We start from the raw sequence: 22,907 nt of genomic DNA on the forward strand, positions 1-22,907 counted from the left end.
CACTTGCCAGGAGCTGATGCGTCCAGTGAGAACCCTGCCCTTCCGGCTGTCCACATACTGTCCTTCTGATAACCCAGGAGTTCTCAGCCTTGGCACTGCTGATCCTTTGGGACAGATACATCTTAGTTGTGGGGGCTGGGCTAGGCATTGCAGGATGTTTAGCAGTATCCCTGGCTTCTACCTGCTAGCTGCCAGTAGCGTGTCCCCACCATTAGTTGTGACAACCAAAAATGTCTTCAGGCATTGCCACATGTCTCCTGGGGGACACAGTGGCCCCCAGTTGAGAGTCACTACACTGCCTGCCTCAGGAATGAGCCCAGAAAGGAAGCTAATATAGCAGGAGTATAGGAATGTGGGTGGGAACGGGGCTGTCTTTGTGGCAGGAGGAACATGGCCATGGACAGACACTGGGCTGCCCCAACTGTGATGACACTGGAGCTCATGCTCCTCAAATTGGACCAGATTTGGGCTCACCCCAGCAGCTGTGGCTCAGGTCGTTTTGGCCTATCAAACATTGGAATCTTACAGAGGTGATGGTAAATAATGAAAAATGACCTTTAGCAACTTGGTTTTCTTTACTTGTCCTTCCTGCCTATTGGCTTTCCTGGCTCTGAGATAGTAACTGGTGAGTGGTTTGGTGGCTGGCCAGGGTTTGGTGGCTGCTTGACTTGGCCCATGCCCCAGGAGCTCTTGCATCTTATGGCCCCCTCCCCATCTAGCTCTGTTTATACCCCAGACCTGGGGCCCTAAAGCTGCATGAGACCCACCTGGGTGTTTAGGGGTCTTAGGGAGCCACCAAGCCAGGTACTGTGTGCCTCACAGAGTATGGCGATCTAAAGCCAGAGGGCAGGCACACCGACAGAGCATGGCAAGGGCGGCCCTATGAGCACATGACGGCCCCTCTGCCCTGGAAAGCCCCCTGCCCAGGACCCCTGCTTGGACTGCAGTATTCAGCTCTAACTCTTGGAATGAAGGCCATCCTTGAGCTCACTCTGAACAGAGCTCTGTTCACTGCCAGAGCTATTTTCAACCTCTGGTTGAAATTCACAGCTTATTTTTAGGCACATTTCATGTTGAAAAGCACAAGCCATTTCCCAGCCCTTCAGAATGAGAATAATGGGTTCCATTTTCCCTCTATTCCTGGCTGAGTTGTGGAGGAGAGAGCTTAGGGCTGTGGCTGGGAGCTTTCTCTGCTTGGAAGGCTGCAGAGGAAGGACTCCAGCCTAATAGCCGGGCTGAGGGTGGCCAGGAAGTCCCACATTCTGCCCTGTGACACACTTAAAGGCTGGAGGAAGTTTGGGGCAGGGGGCTGCTTGCAGGTAGATGAGTGCCTACCGGGGGGGGGGGGGGGGGGCAGGGAGTAGCGGGCGGGGAAGTATCCCCGTGAGCCATCTGCAGCAGGTGCTTGTGCTGCTGTGTTCAAGGGTCTAATGCTTACCTTTGTCCCATGCTGTTGCCCAGGGCTCTGTACTCAGCCACTCAGGTTCTAGCTCCTGCCTGCCCTTAGTGCTTTGGGGCCTGCCCATGAAGCATCAGGGCCGCTGTGTCTTGGCTGACCTTGGATTGGGTCCCTGTTCCCCAAGCCCAGCTCCTGTAGGACTAATTTCTACTGTAGCCGCAGAAGCCTTTTTCAAATCACTTTAATAACAGAGGTGCATTTGTTGCGATTTACTCTTGTTCTCGCCTTTCCTCCAAACACCCGAGAGCCCATCATGAAATGGCGAAGGAAGATTGTAGGGGGCAGGGTGGGAGGGGAAGAATGCAGGATTCCAGGTAATTCAGGAAAACTGAAAACCACTTCCTGAGTTCTCAGGGATGGCTGCCCTCCAGCTCAGACAGTGACCTTGAGTTCTGGGGCCCCTCAAACTCAAATGGGGAGATGCCAGGCCCTCCTTCATGAGATTTCATGAGGTGGTACATGCCAAGCAGGCACTTGGAACCGTGCCTGGCACATGGCAAGTGCTCACCAAGCTTTAGCTATTTTTAAAATGTTCCTCTTCCTCTGTCAGACTGAAAGCAGGATGAACCCCCTTCCCCGGGCGGGATGATTGTGTGTTTAAAACCTGCTGGGATGGGGGGAACAAGGCAGTGATTGGGGTGATTCTAACCAAGATAATTTTCCATGTTGACTCCTCTCTGCAGGTCTTTGTTAGATCCAGTGAGGGTTTTAGACCCTTGCAGGAATCAGTTATGCTTCCTGATGAGAGACCCAAGTCCTCTGTGTTCCTAAATGCAAAAGCAAATCCATGAGGTAGATGGAAACAGGCTTCTTTTCCTCTGCCACCCCCATGGCTCCTTAAAGCAAAGTGGTTGGGACCCCCTCAGTGCTAGAGCTGTCCGTGAGAGGAGGCTAGCTTAGCCAAGAATATCTGACCTGAGAGCTCAGCCTTCCCTGAGAATGGCCTCTTCCTTCTTCCTAGCTCCTCTGGTTCTAAGGATGAAGCCCTAGCCACCTCCTATACCTGTGCTTCCACTCCCACATTTCTGTTTTTGGGAGCCACATAGGGGTGCGCTTGACTTAGAGGTTCTTGGGCTCTGATTCCAGTCTTGGCACTGGCTTTTACCCCGTTTTGAGGATCTGAAGCTCCCAGGTTCTCACGCCAGGCACCTCACCTGAAGAGTCAGAGAGTTGAGGCAGGGGATGGGGTCCATTTCCACCTGCCATATGGATTTCCCTGTTTGGGAGCATAGATGATTGGAGTCTTGATAAGAACACAGATTTCTGGCTGGCATTTGCTTTCATTGGTGGGGAGAAATAATGGATTCAAGGGGAGCTTGGCAGATAGGGCATCGTAGGTGTTTACAATAGAAATAAGCCCCAGATTTTTGTGTCTTAGAAGGGAGCCTCTCATTTCTCCAACTGACCCTGATTCTGGCTCTGAATTTCCCAGGAACTATTAAAAGGGGCTCTTGTCAGCAGGTGAGTCAGAATAGGCCCAGGTACTTTATAGTCTTGGAAGAGGGTTGGTTTCATGGGGTTCAGACTCCTGACAGCCTTTAATGACTTGGTTGGCTTTTTTTTTTTTTTTTTGGCAATTTAAGAGCTGTACTGTCCCTGTTTGCTGGTCCCAGATGAAGCTGGAGCCTGGCCTGATGTGGCAAGTCTTGCCTATAACCTCAGGCACTTCATCTTGATTGTTTGTACTCTGATTTCTTCCCACCAGCCTACGGTACATCCTTTGGGTATTTTACCAGCTCACTATGTAAAAGATCATCCTGCAGGGGTGGGGGTAGGGTGGCCACAGTCGTCTTTGCTGACTCTGGGTGGCAGTGGCCCCCGGACAGGATGCTTCACTTCAAACTCAGGTTTCATTTTCCCCGCCTTTATCTGAGTGGAAGTCATGGAAAGTGCCCTGGGTTTCTTAGGTTCAGAGGGAAGACAGAGGAGAATAGAAATAAAGAAGATTCAATGTTACCAAACTACAATTTCTAAAGGAGGTTCCCGCTGGAGTCTGAGCATCCTTGGACAGTGGCTGGGGAGGGGGTGGTGGTGGTGAGTAACGTGGCTGTGCAGTCTAGGAGCACAAAGATTCCAATGCTTCCTGCCAAGGGGCACCCTGGGCATCAGGCTCTGACCTGTTGTGTCTGCTCCCGAGAAGCAGACCGAATCCTCTCTCCTTTTCCTTCCAGAGGCCACAACTGACTACTGAGAGGTGGGTCAGGGCTGCGACCAGGCACGTGTTAAATAATTACTATGTTTGCTGGTAGGGAGAAGTCACCTTTGGCAGTGTGCAGTGAGGAGACAAGCCTTTTACCATTTCACGGGGGTGGCAATAAGCCTCTTGCAGTGGCTCTCAAACCTTGGTGTATTTCAGAATCACCCTGAGAGCTTATTAAACACAGCTTGCCTCTTCTCCCAGAATGTCTGATTTGGAAAGGAATTTGCAATTTCTAGGTCGCGTCAATGGTCCAGGGACGCACTTTGAGAGTCACCATCTACTGGAAAATAGTCTAGCCAGTTGTGACCATGGCATCCTGGACAAGGATGTAGTGGGGAGAAGAGAGTCTCTGTCCATCTTGGGAAGTTTCTTTGACTCGTACAGACTACAGATTGGGAGAAGCATTTGAAGAATGGGGGTCCCTTTCAGCCCAATTTGGAAAATTATAGTCTACCTCTTTCCGGAAGAGGAAGAGTGGTATGGCTTTGGTTCTGATCTTCAGTCTAGTGTTAAAAAATAAATCCTTGTGCTTCCCTGTGGGTTCTTTGAACCTAGAGGCACCACTGGGCTCTGCTCACAACTAGGCAGGCCAATGTATGGTTTTGTTACCAGGCAGGATGCACTGGCAGGGAGAATGGTATGCAGGAGAGCCCTCCCTGGGCCTCTGCCACTGGTCTTCCTGTCTTGACTCCTATTCCATCTATTAATGCTGCTGCATCAGCCCAGTGACCTGCTCTTGAACCCCCATTCTGTGGGCCACCTGCCTCTTGCATTGTCCACCCTGCCCATGCCTCCTGCCCTGTGGATGTGGGTGCCTATGTCAGCTCCTGTTCTCCAGAGCCTGCTGGGCCTTTAGGGATACTGGAGGGTGAGAGTCTCTGGCCCCCGAGCTTAAAATGACCTGGGTACTTGTGGCTCAACATCTAAGCCCTCAGGTGAAGGTCTTTGCAGAACATTTTGGGGCAGTGTCTCCAGGTAGCAAGAACAGGACCAAGTCCCAAAACAGCGATAATAGCAATGGCGGCAAGAGGATGGAGCTATAGGAATGGACAGAGGCTGCACATCTTTCTCGGAGTAGCCCCTTGGAGTGGTAGCTTCCTGCCACTGGAAAATGCTCATCCATTTCACAAACAGGTAGGTCCCTATCCAGAGGAGAGTGGCACGATGCTTATAGGAAGGAAGGCCTATTTAATGACTTATATCAATAGGAGGCATGGTTTCAGAAATCCCTGGCAAGGCATGGTAAGACATACACGAGTCATGAAGATGAAAGAACCTGACTCTGGAATCTACACAAGGCCGGGAGGGCCCTCATGTCTGGCTCTGCGTGCTTGGGGACACATCTGGAGCATAAACTTGGGCACACATGCACACACCTTTCAGAGCTCTGTCATCTCATTCAGGGGTCTCATAACTCTGAGGTTTCCCTTTCCCCCTGGCAGCTAAAGCATGGGTTCAAGGTCAGTGGAGGTTCTATACTGCATGTGAGGAAATGAACCCAAATCATGGGACAGTGGATGGTGGGGTCCAGATACTGTGATGCCTTCCTACAAAGCATGCATGACACAGGGCCACTGCTGTGACACTGTCATTTTGCTGACAGTGGTGACAAGCATCTACAGCCCCATCAGGCCATGCTCAGAAGTCTTCTTACAGGGCAGGCAACAGAGACTGTATGGTTGCAGAACAGAGGGTGGGCACCAACTAAGGCTATTGGAATCTGAGGGTCTTCTTCAGTGCTATGCTAGTTTTTCAAACCCAGAAACCTGATAATGGAAGAAATGAGCCACAAGTGGAAGAGACTAGTTGCTTAAGTCTGACTATGATTCTTTGGGCTGCACTCCCCTGTTGCCCAGTGGAACTAGACTCAGCCATTTCTTTCCAGATGACCTTTCCTCCATGCAGCCCTCCCTGGGAGGCCTGAAGCTTGTGAATTCTTTCCGCCCCACCTACTGGAGCATTCTGCTTGCTGGAGCAGTCCCTCTTTCCTGGAGTCAGTTATTTGCTAGCCTGTTGTCTCCCCGGAGGGCTGGGGCCTTGGTCTCCTTGTGGAGGCCAGCATGTAACTGGCACATAGAATGCTCTGGAACTCAAGAGCTCAGTGAACACATGCCTACAGTCTGTGGGCAGTGTGGGTTGAGACTGTGAGGCAAGAGGCAGGCTCTGGCTCATTCTTTTGGTGTTTTTGATGGTCCCAGGTTAAATGGAGGAAACCACTTTCTGGCCTGGTTTGTCAGTTTGGGAGCAGGTGCTGTGGGCAGCGACTGGGCCATGGAGGGTCGTAGAATCTGCATATCTGGACTAGAAGTTTCAGTACTTCTCATTTTCAATGGAAAAAAGCCTTTTGCAGCTTATATTTTCCAGATTGGATGGCAGCGCTGGCCCATGTGGTGTAAGGGTGTTAGATAGCGCTTGTGTTTATGTTCTCATTGGTTACCATGGAAAAAATCAGAATAGATGGTTTCCATGGAGATTATCTTAAAATTAGTCTCTTTGACGGTCTGGACATTGCTGCAGGGTTCACAGAATGCTTGTGGTGCCATAGAGGGATTTCTCTGTGGTAATGCCAAAGGCTGGTCTGAACATTCATGGATTCGGACAAATCTACCTTCTGTGCTTGAAAATGCCAGGACACTGGGCTGGAGACATCCTCAACTTCTTCCTGGGGTCCCACTCGCCTGGCCTCAGCTCCACGGCTCAGTTGCCTGGGAGCTTTTTCTTTTTTACTAAATCAAATGAAACAAAAAAACCTTCATGGTGTGGAAAATTTCAAGCTAGGACAAAGTAGAGAGAATAGTATAACAGACCCCCATGTATCTTTCATCTAGCTTCAGCATTTTGCCAATCTATTTTGTTCATTCCTCCCCCTCCCCCCGCCATTTTTTTTAGAAGAGTTGGAGTATTTTTGTTTAATCCCAGATACATTATTTTACCCTAAATAAAGACTTTTCTTGGTTATGTAACTGTAGTGCTCTTGTCACATCCAACAAAATTAATAATCCCTTGCTATCAAATGCCTAGTCCATACTCACATTTTTCCACATCGTGTCAAGAATATGGCTTTGTGCTTTTTGTTCAAATAAGGATGTGGGAGGCTTTGAGAAAACCCACGTCTCCCTTCCCCAGCATGGTTCTGGTGCCTGGAGAGATTGAGCAGTCTTGGCCTAGAGGCGCAGTTGGGCTGGGGGCAGGAGGAGCTTCAAGGTGCCACTTCCCACCATCCTCAGGGATATTTGTATGTGAGCTCCAGGACATCCTTGTCGCAGCCCGGAGATGTGTCAACTAGTGCCGTCTGTCCTGGGGCAGGCATCCGCTGGAGGGCGCTGTCCGTCTTTGCAGCCTGCAGGGGGAGGCAGGGAGAGGTGATGTAACCTTGGTTCACAACAGCTGTACACAAGTTAATTTTCAGGGAAGGGGAGGCTGAGAGACCCCGTGGGATGCAGCCTCCCTCCACTCCTCCCTGGGGGCAAGGGCTTTGGCCCATAAGAGACCCACTGCCTCTGCGGGGTAGGCAGAGCTAGGCAGAGCTGGTCGTTGTTATCTGTCTTGGCAGGCTTTGCTTGTGTCCTGAGATGCTACACAAAATATGAATTGCCGAGCTTGGGAGTGATGCCCGGGTGTGGTCGGTGCCTCTAACGCTCTCCATTGAACTAAGTGCAAGGAGAGTTTAAAATAGCCAGCCTTTGTTCCCGAGGTTTTAAAAATTCAACCCCAGTAGTTACAATGAGCTGTCTTCAAGTGGATCTATAAATAAACTGCTACTGTTCCTCTTTGTCACCGAGAGCTTCGGCGTCTTCCAGAGACGTCGGCTCTGCCGCTCATCTTCATTAGCCGCCTCTCATCTGTGGGGCAGCTGCAGCCATCAGCAGGCTGGGCTGACAGCGCGGAGTTTGTAATGACAGCAACACGTTCCCTTATAAAAAGCCACATTTTAAAAGCCAAGATTAACTACACAGGGAAAGATGTATCTTCGCATTGGAGAAGCCTGGCAGAGAGGTCATCACCATTGATCAAGGTCAACACCCCTGATAATATGTCCTGTCCACATGAGTTCTGCGATGTCAGGTGGCTGGCTTTTGTGACGTTCTTGTCAAAAATGGATACCCTCGATCTGATTATGAGAAAATACTAGACAGAGGGACATTTGACCACACAATTGATCAGACCACTATTCTTCGAAAGTGTCATGGTCATGAAAGACCAGGGAAAACTGAGGAGCTGACCCAGTTTGCAGGAGACCAAGGAGAAATAGCTAAATGCAGCATGAGGTCCTGGTTGGGCTTCTGGAATGGCAGGATCCAAGGATTTTAGTAGAAAAACTGGTGAAGCTCAAATGGGGCCCTTAGTTTAGTTAATGGTATTGTCCCAAGGTTAGCTTCCTGGTCTGATCATTGTGCTGATGGTTATGTAAGATGTGAGCACTGGGGAAGCCTGGGGGAGGGATATATGGAAATTCTCTGTACTATTTTTTGCGACTTTTCTCTAAGTCTAAAATTAGTTCAAAGCAGTCTAATTTTTTAAAAGAAAATCTCCAGTGAGTCCTTGGGCTTCATCTCCCTCCCCGGATGCCATGATTCAGGTGTTTGCTGTGGGAGGACAGGTGTTTCTGTCTCGAGGGAGGGGTAGGTGACCCTAAGGTGCTCAGTCCCCAGCCTGGAGTGGGCCCCTCAGTAACATCTGTGGAACGGGACTGAGCAAGAGCTGGTCCTAGAAGAAACCGGTCATGTTCAGAGGGAATGCTCTCACAATGGTGCTGCTCACTGCTGTGGAGGATGCAAGTCCACATTGTCTGCTCATCTGCTTGTCAATAGTATTGTTTGTGCAAGTGCTTCAGAGGTCACATCTGCTCCAGGAGCTCTGGGGCAGACTCAGCAGGGGTTCTCTGGCATGGGCACAGGCTCACAAGGACGATCAGGCCTGCCTTCTCCTGAGGCCTCCTCACCAACCCCCCTTCCTTCTGGTCCCTGTCGCTGACCCCTGGCTCTGCCTTACAGCCCTCTTGGGCCTGTTTCTGGCTGTACTAGGGATGAGGGCCTGGAGGACATCAGCCCCTAAAGGCCTGGGGCACTGTCTTGTTACCTCAGAGCCCCTGCAGGGAGGAGGGCCAGGGACCCCCTCTGTGCCAAGGAAAGTTCTCGCTACATGATGGCCTGCTTGTTTTCTCACAGCCTCCACTTGTTGGCAGTTGCCAGGTCTTCCTCTCCTGGCTTATCCTTGCTCCTTTCTCCCCACAGCTCCCCTCACTTGGGTATGCCACTGCGGTGAGCCAGATCTGCTCAGCTCCACTGCTCTCTCTGGGGGGCATATTTGGACATTGGAATGACTTTCCAGTTCCTGCTTATCAAGGCAGTCCTTTTCACTTCTTTGAAGACCGGCTTTATACATCAGCCCTCTTGAGTGGGGGGAGATACTTGGAAACTCTCAGAGAGTGTGGCTGGGGGCAGCTGGAGCTTGGCTAGGAATGGAGCCCCGGAGAGGCTATTAGAGCCTGGATATAGAGGCCTCAATCTTGCCTTAAGCCTGGGTGAAGAGATGGTGTTCCTTGGTTTGTACATGCCAGGCAGGTCTGTGAGTGACTAACTTGTGATAGGATGCCACCTGCCTCAAAGGGACCGCTCCTTGAGGAGAGAAGACTGTAGGATGAGTGGCCTGGGTTACCTAGTCTCCTGGGTGGGTCCAGCACATGAATCCCTCATCCATTTTAGACCCATCCTTCGACTGCTTCACAATTCTTAGTTCAAAGGACACCCTGGGCAGCCTGGGTGGCTCAGCGGTTTAGCGCCGTCTTCAGCCCAGGACGTGATCCTGGGGATCCGGGATCGAGTCCCACGTCGGGCTCCCTGCATGGAGCCTGCTTCTTCCTCTGCCTGTGTCTCTGCCTCCCTCTCTCTCTGTTTCTCATAAATAAATAAAATATTTAAAAAACAAAAAAACAAAGGACACCCTGTCCTGTTTCCATCAGTGGGAGCCTGGGGTTATGGGGTGGCTCCTAAACCCAAATGTGATCAATTGTCATGGGGCATTTGATTGTGTTCAGAGGCTGCCCTGCTGGCCCCAGGCCCTGAGTCCCTGAGCCTCTTGGCTCCCTCCATGCACACAGATGACCTAGCACCCTGCCTTCCTTGGAAGCTTACTGTGGGGAACACGCAAAGGCACACTGCAATTCATACTCTAGATAAAAGCCAACACAGTACCCAAAGTCCACACTCATACTTAGGCTGGCTTGGAAGAACATTGGCAAGATTGTCGAATAATTAGATGATTTGAAGACACCAGAATTCCTCTTGGGTTCAGGGCTATGTTTAGAACCAGAAGTTTTCTCTCTTGTTGGACTCCAGGCCGGAACTCTAAATTATAGGGCAAACAAGGCTGTTGTATATCTAGTCCACAAATATGTGTGGTGGATATAGGACCAGGTTTCTTTTAGCTCTGATTTGAGAAAACGGCTGTGCCTTTTTTCCACTTGAAGAGCTAGAGAGGAGCATGAGCTCAAGTGAGCTCTGTCCAGTTTTCTGCCCTCCTTGCCAGGATCAGGTTTAGCAAACAGAGGCAGGCAGACATAGACACCCATTAACTTTTCATGAAGGCAAATTGTCAAAGCCAAAGTGCCTGAGGCAAAGACTGTAAGAAACGTGTCCATGAATCTCTGCACCCTCACTTAGCAGACTATGCAGTGAGCAGTTGGATAAAAGATTAAGTTGAAAAGATTTAATCACGGTGTGTGTGTCTGTTTCTTCCAGCATTGTGCTCAGTCTTGCTTTAAAAACAGTGATACACTTTGTTTTAAGTGGGCAGTGGCCAGTTGGGCTGCCGTCCAGTTCTGTACAGTCAGGTACCAGTGAGACAGTGCAGATCTTGGACCCAAGTCACCTTCCTCTCCCCTTTCTGGCCCAGAGTCAAGCCATGGACCTGGGTGCTTCTGTCTATGACAGGGATTCAGTTTCCAAAACAGGCCGAGCCGGGGGCAAGGTCCAGTGTTAGAGATTAAAAGAAAAGGAGAAATTTCCACCTTGAGCAGGTGTTAATAATTGACCACTCCACCCCGCAGAGCGGGGCATTCGGTCACATCAGCTCACAGCATCTTTTTGGTAAATCTCCAGCCATTCCTGGCTGCTGGCCAGGTGTGTGCAGACCTTGCTCGCTCATGACTGTCAAGTTGCATAGGGACCCCTGAGTGGTTGGAGCCTGACATTCCATAGACTGGGTGGCCGCTGCCTAGGCAACACTGCCTGGGGACCTCCACTGACGACCAGGGAAATTGTGGCTTTAGAATTGAACTGCACTGAAATGTGAATCTGGTTTTCTGCATCTGGGAACTGTAATCCCCAGACCAGTGGTAGGCCTCATGAGCCTCACCTGGGGTCTTCAGACTGGGGTTTTGCCCATTGGTAATGTCCAATAGAGAGGTAGTGATTTTCACCCAGAGTGCAGCATGGCTGTGATGGGTCGTGTTAAGTGCAGTGTCACGTGAGGGCAAGTGGAGCTTTTAGGATATTTCAGTTGTAGCTGCATCTTTTTTTTTACATCAGGTTTATTAATATACATACATAACAAATATAGATAACAAATAGTAGCATTCACCATTTTATTTAATTTATTCTTTTTATTATTATTTTTTTTAATTTATTTTTTTTTGGTGTTCAATTTACTAACATACAGAATAACCCCCCGTGCCCGTCACCCATTCACTCCCACCCCCCGCCCTTCTCCCCTTCCACCACCCCTAGTTCGTTTCCCAGAGTTAGCAGTCTTTACGTTCTGTCTCCCTTTCTGATATTTCCCACACATTTCTTCTCCCTTCCCTTATATTCCCTTTCACTATTATTTATATTCCCCAAATGAATGAGAACATATAATGTTTGTCCTTCACCGACTGACTTCACTCAGCGTTTTTTTTTTTTTTTTAAAGTAAGCTTTACATCCAACATGGGGCTTAAACTCAAGACCCTGAGATTAAGCATCACATGCTCTACTGACTGAGCTGGCCAGGTGCCCCAGCAGTCACCATTTTAAAAATTGTAATGCTTGGGTGCCTGGGTGGCTCAGTTAAGCTTCTAACTCAGTTGTGAGATCGAGCTCAACATTGGGCTCCATGCTTAGCACAGGGTCTGCTTGGGATTCTTTTCCCCCTCCCTCTCCTTCCTCCTCTGCTTCTTTACCTGCTTGTGTTCTCTTTCTCTCAAACAAATAAATAAAATCTTTAAAAAGTGAATTGCTCTGTGAATTTGGACAGACACAGTTAATCACCACCCTGATCAAGGTACAGAATATTTCTATCATCCCAGAAATTCCTTTTTGCCTCTTTATATCAACCTACTCCTTCCACCTCCAGCCTCAGGCAACCACTAATCCACGTTCTGTCACTACAGAGCAGTGTGTATTTTTCAGAATTTGATATAAATGGAATCATGTAGTTACATATTCTTTTTGGTCTGTTGTTTTTCACTTAGCCTAATTCTTTTGAGATTCACCCATGTTGTCACATGGATCAATAGTTCATTTCTTTTTATTGCTGAGTAGTACTCCATCAAAGGGGTATATCAAAGTTTTTTCTATCTGCATGTTGGTGAACATCTAGGTTATTTTCAACTTTCAGCTATTATAAATAAAGCTGCTGTTAACTTTTATGTACTTGTCTTTCTCTCTTTTTAAAGATTTTATTTATTTGACACAGAGCGAGAGAGGGTGCACGAGTGCGAGCATGAGTGGGATGAGCAGAAGGAGAGGGAGAAGCAGACTCTCCACTGAGCAGGGAGCCCAGCCTGACTTGGGGCTTGATCCCAAGATCCAGGGATCATGACCTGAGCTGAAGACAGACGCTTAACCGACTGAGCCACCCAGGTGCCCCTCTCATTGAGTTTTGAAAGTTCTTATTATTCTGGATGCAAGTCCTTAACAGATATGTGACTTGCAAATATTTTCTCCCAGTCTGTAGTTTGTGTTTTCATTTTCTTGACAGTGTCTTTCAAAGAGCAGTTATGAATTTTGATAAAGTTCATTTTATCAACAGTCATGCTTCTGGTGTCATACCTAAGAAATCTTTGCCTGATCCAAGGTCATAAACATTTTCTCTTATGTTTTAGAAGAAAAGTTTATGTAGATATTATAGTTTAAGATTTTACATTTAGATCTGTGATCCATTTTGAATTCTTTTTATATGTGGTGTGAAGTATGTACCAAAATGCATTTTTTTACATGTGGATATCCAGTTATTCCAGCAACCATCTTTACTAAGTTGTTGTGTGCCTTTGTTAAAAATTAATTGATCAGATATCTGTGGGTATGTTTCTGGACTGTATTTGTTCCATTGATTTGTGTATGTCTCTTTTTACCAGTGCCACACTGTTTCAATTGCTATAGCTTTAGACTAAGTCTTGAAATCAGATAATGTGAATTTTCTAATTTTCTTTAAAATTGTTTTGACTTCTCTAGTTGCTTTGTCTTTTCATATAAATTTTGGAATCAGCTTCTTGTTTTCTATAACTTATTTCAGAGAACTGACATCTTAACAACATTGCGCCTTCAGTAAGTACACAAACATGGTATTCATTGATTATTGGTCTTTGATTTTACTCATCAGTATAGTGTAGTTTTCAACATAAAGATTTTTTGCATTTTTACTCATCAGTGTATTACAGTTTTCAACATACAGATATATTGTTAGATTTTATCTAAGCATTTTGTTGTGTGTTGAATGGTGGCCCCCTACTACCAAATATATCTGTGTCCTGACCCCCAGAACCTACGAATGTGATCTTATTTGGAGAAAAGGGGGTTTTGCCAATAGAATTAAGATAAATCTCAAAATGAAATTATCCTGGATTATTGGCCCTAAATCCGATGACAAGTGTCCTTATAAGAGACACACTGAGAGCAGAAAAGGCCATGTGAAGATGGAGGTAGAGACTGGAGCTATGCAGTCATAAACCATGGAATCCTGGAGCCACCAGAAGCTGGGAGAGGCAAGAAAGAAAGGATTCTCCCTTAGAGCCTCCAGAGGGAAGGGTTCCTTAATTTTGAACTTCTGGCTTCTAAAACTCTGAGAGAATAAATTTCTGTTGTTTTAAGCCACCAAGTGTGACAATCTGTTAGGATAGCTTTAGGAAAATAGCAACATATTTCATGATTTTTGGTGCTATTGAAAAGATAATAGCCAAGGATTTTTGAAAATTTATGAAAGGCATCAAACCAGAGATCCAAAAAGCTCAGAGAAGGGACAAGCAAACTAAATAAAACAAAACTCTACACAAATTACATTCAAGCTTCTGAAAAACCGAAGATTAAGAGAAAATCTTGAAGGTAGAGAAAAGAGACATTACATGCAGCAGATCAAAGGTAAGAATCAGGGGATCCCTGGGTGGCTCAGCGGTTTAGTGCCTGCCTTCAGCCTAGGGTGTGATCCTGGAGTCCTGGGATCAAGTCCCACGTTGGGCTCCCGCATGGAGCCTGCTTCTCCTTCTGCCTGTGTCTTCGCCTCTCTCTCTCTCTCTCTCACTCTCTCTGTCTCTCTCATAATAAATAAAAATCTTTAAAAAAAAAAAAGGTAAGAATCACAGAATTCTCATATGAAACTATATAATCCAGAAAACATTGGAATAACGTCTTTAAGGTATTAAAAGAAAAAGACTATCAGGACGCCTGGATGGCTCAACGGTTGGGAGTCTGTCTTTGGCCCAGGGTGTTATCCTGGGGTCCCAGGATCGGATCCCACATTGGGCTCCCTGCATGGAGCCTGCTTCTCTCTCTGCCTGAGGCTCTGCCTGTCTCTGTGTCTCTTATGAATAAATAAAATCAATAAACAAATAAAAGAAAAAGACTGTCAACCCAGAATTCTGTACTTAGCAAAAACATCTCTTAAAAATGAAAGAGAAATAAAGACTTTTTTGCAGACAAAAGCTGAGAGAATTGATGACCATCAAATTTGCTCTATAAAAAATGTTTTCTTTTCTCTCTCTTTTCCTTCTGGGATTCCAGTCACACGTGTTATACAATCTGATATTGTCTCACAGTTAATGGATGCTTTGTTCTGGTTGCCCCCACCCCTTTTTGTGTCAGTTTGAGGAATTGATCAAGATTGAAGAACATTGATTTCCTCAGCTCAGCTGAGTCTACAAATTAGTCCGTCAAAGCCATTCTTCATCTCTGTTACTGCCTTTCCTGTTTCTAGCATTTTCGTGGACTCTTTCTTATAACTTCTGCCTCTCTGGTATTCCCCATCTGTCCATGTGTGTTGGCCACACTTTCCAGTACAACCTCTAACATATTAGTCATAGTTACTTTACATTTTATGTCTGATAGTGCCACCATCAAAGTCTGATTCTGCTGATTGCTTTTTTTTTTTTTTTAAGATTTTGTTTATTCATGAGAGACACAGTGAGGAGAGAGAGGCAGAGACATAGACAGAGGGAGAAGCAGGCTCCCTGCAGGGATTCCAATGCAGGACTCTATCCCAGGACATTGGGTTCACGACTTGAGCCAAAGGCAGATGCTCAACCACTGAGCCACCCAGGTGCCCCTGCTGATTGCTTTCTCTCTGACAGTGGAGTTTCTTTCCTTGCCTTTTTGTGTGTCTCATCATTTTTGATTGAATGCCATACATCATGGTTAGGACAGTAGAGACAAGTAAATAGTCTTATCAGGAGTTGAGCTGAGTTTAGTCTTACTGTGTTAAGTAAGTGAGTCTTACTCACTTAAGGTGAGGTCTGGGTGTAGGAGGGTTTTTCCTCAGTGTTCCTGCTCCATCCCCAGCTTTCATCCTTCCCAGGCGGGGCTGGGGAGGTACTCAGCCTTTAGAAATTTGTTGGCTTAATTCAGTTCTTCTCACTCACTTATGTGGCTCTCAGTGTCCCTTCCTCCTATGCTTTGCCAGAGGTGAGCTAATGTTCACTTTGGTTTCCGTAGAAGAGTCTGTCTTTCCTTGGATTTCAGGCTGGTTTCTTGCTTCATGACTTCAGTTCTCTGATTTAAGAAAGTTACGATTCCTTTGAGTTGTCGGTCTTTTTTTTTTTGTTAGGATGGGGTTTTCCCCAACTCTCTACATCTAGGCAGAGGCTCGTTATCCGTATCTGCATCTTGATGACGTATAAGTGAGACCGTAGCCAGTCCAGATGGGTTGATTTCTTGTCACAAGGAAGGCCTGCAAGCTGTTTTGTTGTTTGTTTTTTAGTAAATTTATGGGTTGGTGACCCATGTGTTCGAGTGGCTGAGATCAGCCAGATATTTCTGCAGTTTCTACTGTGTGAAAGTGCTGAGCTCCTGGTGGCGTGTGACAGGCCGGTGGCAACAGAGTGAGACAAGCAAAAGATTAACGTACTGTGAGAGCCCAGGATCCCATAGCTGGGTGGGGTGAGAGGGGATACCTACAGATCCTAAGTGAGAGTTCCACGAAGTCAAATAGATTTGTCTTTTCTGAGTTTTTGCCTTTTTCTCTTTGATGTTAAGAGATTTGTATTTGACCAAAGTAAAGCATGTCAGCCTGGTGCAGCTCTGTAGGTATATAGTGTGTGCTGATGTCATTGTGACTTTGCTGGTGCACACTGTCCCTGTGAACCACCAGGCACGGGCCTTAGGGACCCTTTGATGTTGAATGGGCAAAGCACTGATAGCATTTCCCTCTTACATGTTGCTCCCGGTGTTCCGTCACTGTCATTACTCACAGCCCTGTATGTGCGTCCCTTCCCAGTCCTGTTCGTCATCTCCTTATCTCTGCTTATCGCTTGTTTGCCAAGCTCTGGGAAATGCCACATCTCCAGGGTGCTGGAGTGCAGGTGAGTGCTGTGATGCTGTGTAGGGTGGGGCCACTGGCCCTTTGCCTTTGGAAGTTTTCATTACATAGGAATGTCACCATGGTGGGCTGGGCTCTCTGAGGTATCCCGTGTGTGCGAGGGCCTGCTCTGTGTTCAGCTCCATGCCGAGCAGGCATTCCAGGGCAGGCAGGTGGGGGAGTGACGCAAAAAGTGTTAGACGCAGGAGTAAGAGGAGTCGGGCATGTGGAAGCAGAACTGCTGGCCATGTCACCTGTCAGAGGCAGTCTGATGTCAGGGAACTGCCTGTACTTTGGGTTCCGATCCCAGCTCTTGTTTCCTGGTGACTTCGAGCAAGATCTCTAACCTCCCTGAGCCTGCTTCCCCATGTGAAAAATAAAGTTAATAATGCCTGCTCTGAAGGGCCACTATAAGAATTAAATGAAGCAACATGTATAACACTGGCACATGGTAGGTAACAAGGGGACAATAGCCATTGCCAGGCACCTTTATATGCCGGCCTGGTGTTGTGTTAAGTGCTGGAATGTCCACCATTGAGAGCAGACAGGAAGCAGAAAAGGGTCATGTCCTAGGGAAGCTAAGACGAGGACCAGCCAGTGCGGCCAGAGGAATAGCCCGGGGCAGGCAGGACCCTGGGCCTGTGAGTGAGGCCTGAGGCTGGGGCCCTTCGGCAGGTCACCTGCTTCCTGAGCCTCTGTCTCCTTTGTTGTAAAATGGACACAGCCCATGAGAGCTTGGAGTAGGTAGGAGGACGTGGCAGCCCCTGCGGCCCTGTCCTCCAGAGGCTGCCTCCCTGGCTTGGCACATGGCTGCTGTCCTCAGTGCACCTTTGGAGCTGGGTTCCTGTTGCAAGTCAGTGGTGCTCCCCTGCACCCCCCCCCAACTCCTCATCATCACTGTGCTTCCAGAGACTCAGCTCAGCACTGTCAGTTTCTGGGCCATTTTTCAGAAACACTCAGAATTTCCATTCCGTCGTTCCCAGGCAGCAGGCAGCACCCGTCTGGCCACTCCTTGAGGATGCTGGCTGTCAGGACAGAGGGCTGCCTGGCTCCCACCCTCCCTCCTGAGGCCTTTCCTCAGGGAGCAATGGCAACTCACCATCCGTAAGAAGAGTGTGCATGTCTGGAAGGTGGTGGTGGGGGGCCGTGGTTGTCCTTCGGAAGCATCAGGCCCGGGGCTGGAGCTGCTTCTCAAGAAAGGTCTGCTGGTGATGTCAGAGAGGTGCTTTCACAGCCCAGCCCTCTGAGGGGCAGGCCCAGTCATCACCCCCATCTAGCAGGTGAGGAAGTAGAGGCCGAGGGCCACCTCACCAACCATGCTGGAGCTTGGATGTTGGCCAAGGCCTGTCTGAATCCCTCCCCGTCACCGCTGTACTCTGCTGTGTCTCCTGACATTACTGCCTGGGGCTGGGGGCTGCTGGGGTGAGTGAGGGCTGCTCAAGGCTTCTGAAACATTTCCTTTCAGGGTGGACTCCTAAGCATTGGGGTCTGAAACTGTGCGCTGGTCATTGTTAACAACAACCAATGTTGTGGTTGAACGGCCTTTGTACCTCTTATTATAATTACATGATACCCTTGAGCAGTAACCATTGGGAACTTTTGAAAAAAAATGAAGGTTTATTGCTAACAGGACCTAGATATAAAACAGCACATGTGAAGCCACACAGCAAAGATGAGGGTAGAAGGTAGAGAGAGGGAGCGCCTGGGGTTCTACTTTATTTGGGATTGAGGGTAGAGACTTAGGGATTTTAAGGGCTCACTCTTTACTAGTGAATTTTAAACATAAGTGGGAATTGAAGGAAAAGCCACGTGGCCATATAGTTAATTATCAAAATCTACCCAGATCTCAGAAACAAAAGAGCTGGGAGGTGGCCCAGCTCTTTATCTGGTCATGGGCTGGCAACGTGCTGGCAACGTGCTGGCAACGTGTTTATTCAAGATAGCCCTCTGCAAGTGGATGCCTCTTGTAAGTGGATGCCTGGGCAGTCAAGAAGTCAAGCACTTGCATTACAAAACAGTAGAAAAACCCCACAACTCTCAGGGCTTACACTTAGGGAAGTGCATTGATTCCTGGAGGACAGGAGCTGGGCCCTGGTAGACTAAGGTCTCACAGAGTGGCTGCAGCACCACCGCAGACACACCAACGATGGGCTTGCGCACATGGCACTGCTCCTGTTTTCAAGAATACTCCACTAGCTTTGGGTCTCACATTCAAATTCTCTTTAACCGCCAGAGCCTGTGTTTTCCCAGGTTCAAATGGACATGCACTGGAAAGTTTGCTATCTGTGAAACTAGGACACTCTCCAAATAAAGGAAAATAGGCAGTAGAGACCATGTGCCAAACTGCCCTCCTTGGCTGGTTGGGAATCTTCTCCTGGGCTGATTCTTTTCAAGGACTCTGATTCCCGCCCAGGTGAGCATGTCCAGGGCGGAGCATCTTCCTAGGGCTAGGCCACTGTGAGTTCATCCAGGATGGGTGAACTCAGATGGGCCCACTCAGAGATGCAAGCCGACTGCTGCTGGCAGGTGTGCAGGCATCCTATAGGTGAGAGCCCCAGTCACAGCCAGTATACTCTACTGGCTGGATGAGGTAGCCTTGGTTCTGTGGCACATGGGTAGTTGGCAAGTGTTGAGCCCAGTGATGTCCCAGATTCAGAAGGGAGAGGGGTGATAGGTGGAGGCAGGAGATAGGGAGAGGGACACAGACACATGGACAGGCAGTGGGCCCTGTGGTCAGGCTGGTATTGGTTCATCCCACTTGTGTGCTGGCCCTGGATATATAGTGGCTAGAGGAGCAGGGCAGGGGTGGGGCGGGCCCAGGTGTGTGGGAACACAGAGCTGCTGCTGACCATGAGTTCAGGGTTGCAGAGCAGGTGGAGGATAGGATGCTGGGACAGAGGAGAGGAAGGGTGGATGAGGGCCTTCTGATAGGGAGGCCCTTGGGAACTGGGCAGGAGGGTGCAGAGCAGAAGGGGAGCTGTGGAAGGAGGTAGGCTGGAGCCGGATGTCTTGTCAAGGGGCTTGAGTTTTCTCCCAGAGGCGGTGGGGATCCCTGGAGGACTGGCAAGGCCAGGGAGTGACGTGGTAACCTTTGGAATGTCTGTCTGTGAGGTCGTGGTTTAAAACCCTAAGCCCCAAGTGTGGCTGCCTTTAAGGGTAACCGGGACTTTGGGGCCGGCCTAGAATGTGAACCTCATTTGTACAGGGAGCAAGTCCACAGAGGAATTGGGAGGCTCCAAGACCAAAACTGAGGCGTCTGCCAACTGTGTCCTTGGGAACCGGGTGGCTCTGGGAACCCACCTTGCTGAACACATGCACAGTGTTCAGGTTAGGAGAAGGTTAGGAGAAGCATTCATCTATATGTAGAATGGTGCCTGAATTGGGGGGGAGGGGTGTCACATGTTAGAATGAGGTGAATCCCCTTAGGAAATCACTTGTGCTCAGTGGTTGTGGATGAGTGTTTTGGGGGCATGTGGCAGAGGTTAGGCTGGCTTTGGCATTTGAGAGCTGAAACACCTTAGGCAGGAACACTGATCCCTCACATTCTGGAATGCAGCAGCAGCCCAGGGTGCCTGACCCGTGGATTCTGACTCCCACCAGCCATCTGGATGTTCACATACAATGCTGGTTTTCCCAGGGATTCTGCACTAGGGCAGGGTTGAACGTTCCCCCCCAGTTCTAGGCCATCCCCATGCTAGGGGTGGGGAATTGGCATTGAGCTCACCAGGAAAGGGGGTGACTTCAGGGTCTCCAGACTCTCAGAGGCCTACCAGAGGGTGCAGGCTGCATGAAGAGCCCGCAGCTGGCCTGGCCTTGGCCTCCCAGATGGCCTCCAGGAACCAGCGGAGGGCACTCACCCACCCGCCTGCACCTCCCTTCCAGGCTCCTCCAGCCGTTACTGCCAAGTGCTCTGGTTGCACTCCTCACCCGTGGCCTCTGTCCTGGCAGGGCGTGCATGGCCCGGAGGTGGGAGTACTGCCCCACCGTGTTTCTCCCCAGTCTTTGGGACTTATTTTCTCCAGTTTGCTGGTGGTTTTCCACTTCATCCTTTGGAGGGACCATTCTCTCTGTGTTTCGCTAAGCACTGAATGGGGACTGAAGGACTCCCTTTCTTTTCATTGTCTTTAGCCAGAAGTGGATTTCCCCGTCCCTCCAGGAGGAGGCAGGAGTCAGGAGTCGGTGCAGAGCCAGCTCCAGGAGCCTATCAGCATGCCCCAGACGCTGACCAGCACGCTGGAGCACATCGTGGGCCAGCTGGACGTCCTCACCCAGGTAGGCCATGACGTGTGTTTATCCCACGTGGCCTGGCATCTGGACCATTTGAAGGTGGGCCGCAGGTGCTATATTTTTAAAAAAACATAATCATAATGGACCTACTTTCCAGCCCAAATTAATGAAATTGCAGTGCCTGCCCTGAGATCCTGGTTCTCAGGGCCATCTGAGCCTTGGCCAAGCCACTGGTCCCCAAAATCACCAGTGCTGGATCCTGTAGGGTGTCCCCTCCCAGGGCTGGCCTGGGCCACAGCAGAGCTTTGAAAGAAACACTGTCCATTCATCCCACTCATTGCAGGGTGGGCACTCCAGGGACATGCCAGGGAACTGTGAGCAGTGAATCAATGCATCTGGGAGTCCAGGCTCTGGGTTTGAGGGTTTGAGCTGGCACTGCTCTTATCCTCCATGCAACCTTGGCGAAATCCCTTCGGCTCTCCAAGCCCTGGTGCGCTCTTCTGTGATGTGCAGTGGTCATGCAGTGGTCATGGACTCCATGTCCTGTTTGTGGTCAGGATTAAAGGAGATGAATCTTTGGGAAGTATTTGGCTTACTCCTGGCTCTAGGTAGGTGCTCAGTAAATGGTAGCTGTGTTGCTGTGAGCAGTGTCATCAGCAAGATAGGCGTGGACTCCAACCTCTGGAGCATATGTACATTTGGCAGTTTGCAATACAGAAAGAATCACAGTGCAACAGTTTCCCTAAGAGCAGAATGCCCTGGCAAGAGGGGGCAGCCAGTACCATGGGCATGAGAGTGGCCCTGGCAGAGGGAGCAGCCTGCCTGCAGGACTGGGGGCCACTGGCACATCTAGGCAATGAGCAAGGCCCAGCATGGCTGTATGGGGCATGTGGGGGAGCGGGGGGCAGGCCAGGATGTAAAGGGTATCAGGCCCCTTCCACACCTGGGCTGTGGGTGTAGACCACCTTCTTCTGTGACAGCTCATGGGTAGACCAAGGGTATGAGAGGACTGCAAAGGACCCTTGAGTCTCTTACAGAAACAGAGCTGAAACGGCATGGCATCATTTCTCTGTCTCTGGATCTGGAGCCAAGTGAGCAAAGCTCCTCTGCGTCATGTCACATGGTCCACGGAGTGTCACAGCATCCCAGCTGGTACTGCACACCTTGGGCCCAGGGAAGAAAGGACATTTGAAGGGAAAGGTCAGACATTGGTGGCTGGGGATGGGAGGGGGAGGGGTACAGGACAACTGCAGGCACATCAGACATTTCTGAAAGCCTGTTAACCCTTGAGAAGATGGCATGTGCTAAGAGAAGTAGGAGCAACGTGCATATCCCCCACCTCAGATGCATCAGAAACTGCCGAGCCTGCCTCATGTTCTTCACAGCCTTGTCAAGTGAGAGATCAGGGGAGGTGGAATCAATTAGAACTTTATAGGATAAAATTGGAAATTAAGTCTGAGAAGATGGTTAAAAATAGCTTCATTGGATCGCTTCATTGGATCACTTCATTGGAGTATAGCACTAAAAGCGTTTCCTGTCACTGTGTTTCAGGGATGCACACTGGAGGTTTTGTTATGTGTTAGCAGTTCTGAATGTGATAGTAACTTTGTAGAAAACTGGCATCACAGAGAATAATGAAGGCTCTCTTGTGGCCTGGGCCTCTGGCCCTGGGTCTCAATGGCTCTGTGGGCACCCTTGTCCTACCTCACACCGTCCAGCCCCTTTGCAGATCCAAACAGCACTCCACCCCCGACCAGATGCCAGTCACCTGCTCTGCCAAACAGCGTGCATTCCTGAATGTTCCTGACGGACTTGAAACATCCTAAGGAGGAATCTTGGTTTCCACAGATGAAGCCCCAGTTGAGGCCTCAGCCCATTTCCAGAGCAGTAGAAGTACATTTGTGCTAACCAGCATGGTGTCCTTAAGCTTGGTTCCTGGTTGTTTTCCAGACATACCTCCTCTTCTGGATTTGGGGCTCTAGCTGAGGTGTCCAAGCCACAGCCAGAGCTATGCCCTGTGGGCTTGGGCATTCACTCCTCTTGGAACCAGCTTGGCTGTGGGCAGCCCCCTCTCTGGAGGCTCCTCAGAGGCCTAAGAGCCAGGTGACCCTGCTGTGTATAGCTGCCCACGTAGGTTGCTTAGCCGGGCTCTGAGCCTCTTTGGTCTGTATTGGCCTTACACGCTGCCCCCTCAGTGAGCGCTTCTCACCATCCTGATGTGCCTGTGTGCTCTGGAGGGGTGGAGGTGTCTCAGCTAC

The 22,907-nt window shown here is 49.2% G+C and overlaps 1 protein-coding gene across 10 annotated transcripts in view; it reads left to right on the forward strand.

Moving 5' to 3' along the window:
• The window catches only part of POC1A (POC1 centriolar protein A), a 67,727-nt gene that overhangs the window by 27,740 nt on the left and 17,080 nt on the right, over positions 1-22,907 (forward strand). For 9 of the 10 annotated variants that reach the window (XR_005374905.1, XM_038566270.1, XM_038566262.1 and 6 more), the window contains one exon: positions 20,551-20,694. Coding sequence is in view for 9 of the 10 variants with exons in the window: in XM_038566270.1 (XP_038422198.1) it covers positions 20,551-20,694 (144 nt within the window). In the remaining variant the exon portion in view is untranslated. Of the gene's footprint in view, positions 1-12,313; positions 13,020-20,550; positions 20,695-22,907 lie in introns of those variants that run through there. The other variant, XM_038566271.1, reaches the window with a different exon arrangement.

The sequence above is a fragment of the Canis lupus genome, chromosome 20, assembly GCF_011100685.1.
Source record: "Canis lupus familiaris isolate Mischka breed German Shepherd chromosome 20, alternate assembly UU_Cfam_GSD_1.0, whole genome shotgun sequence".
NCBI lineage: Eukaryota > Metazoa > Chordata > Mammalia > Carnivora > Canidae > Canis > Canis lupus.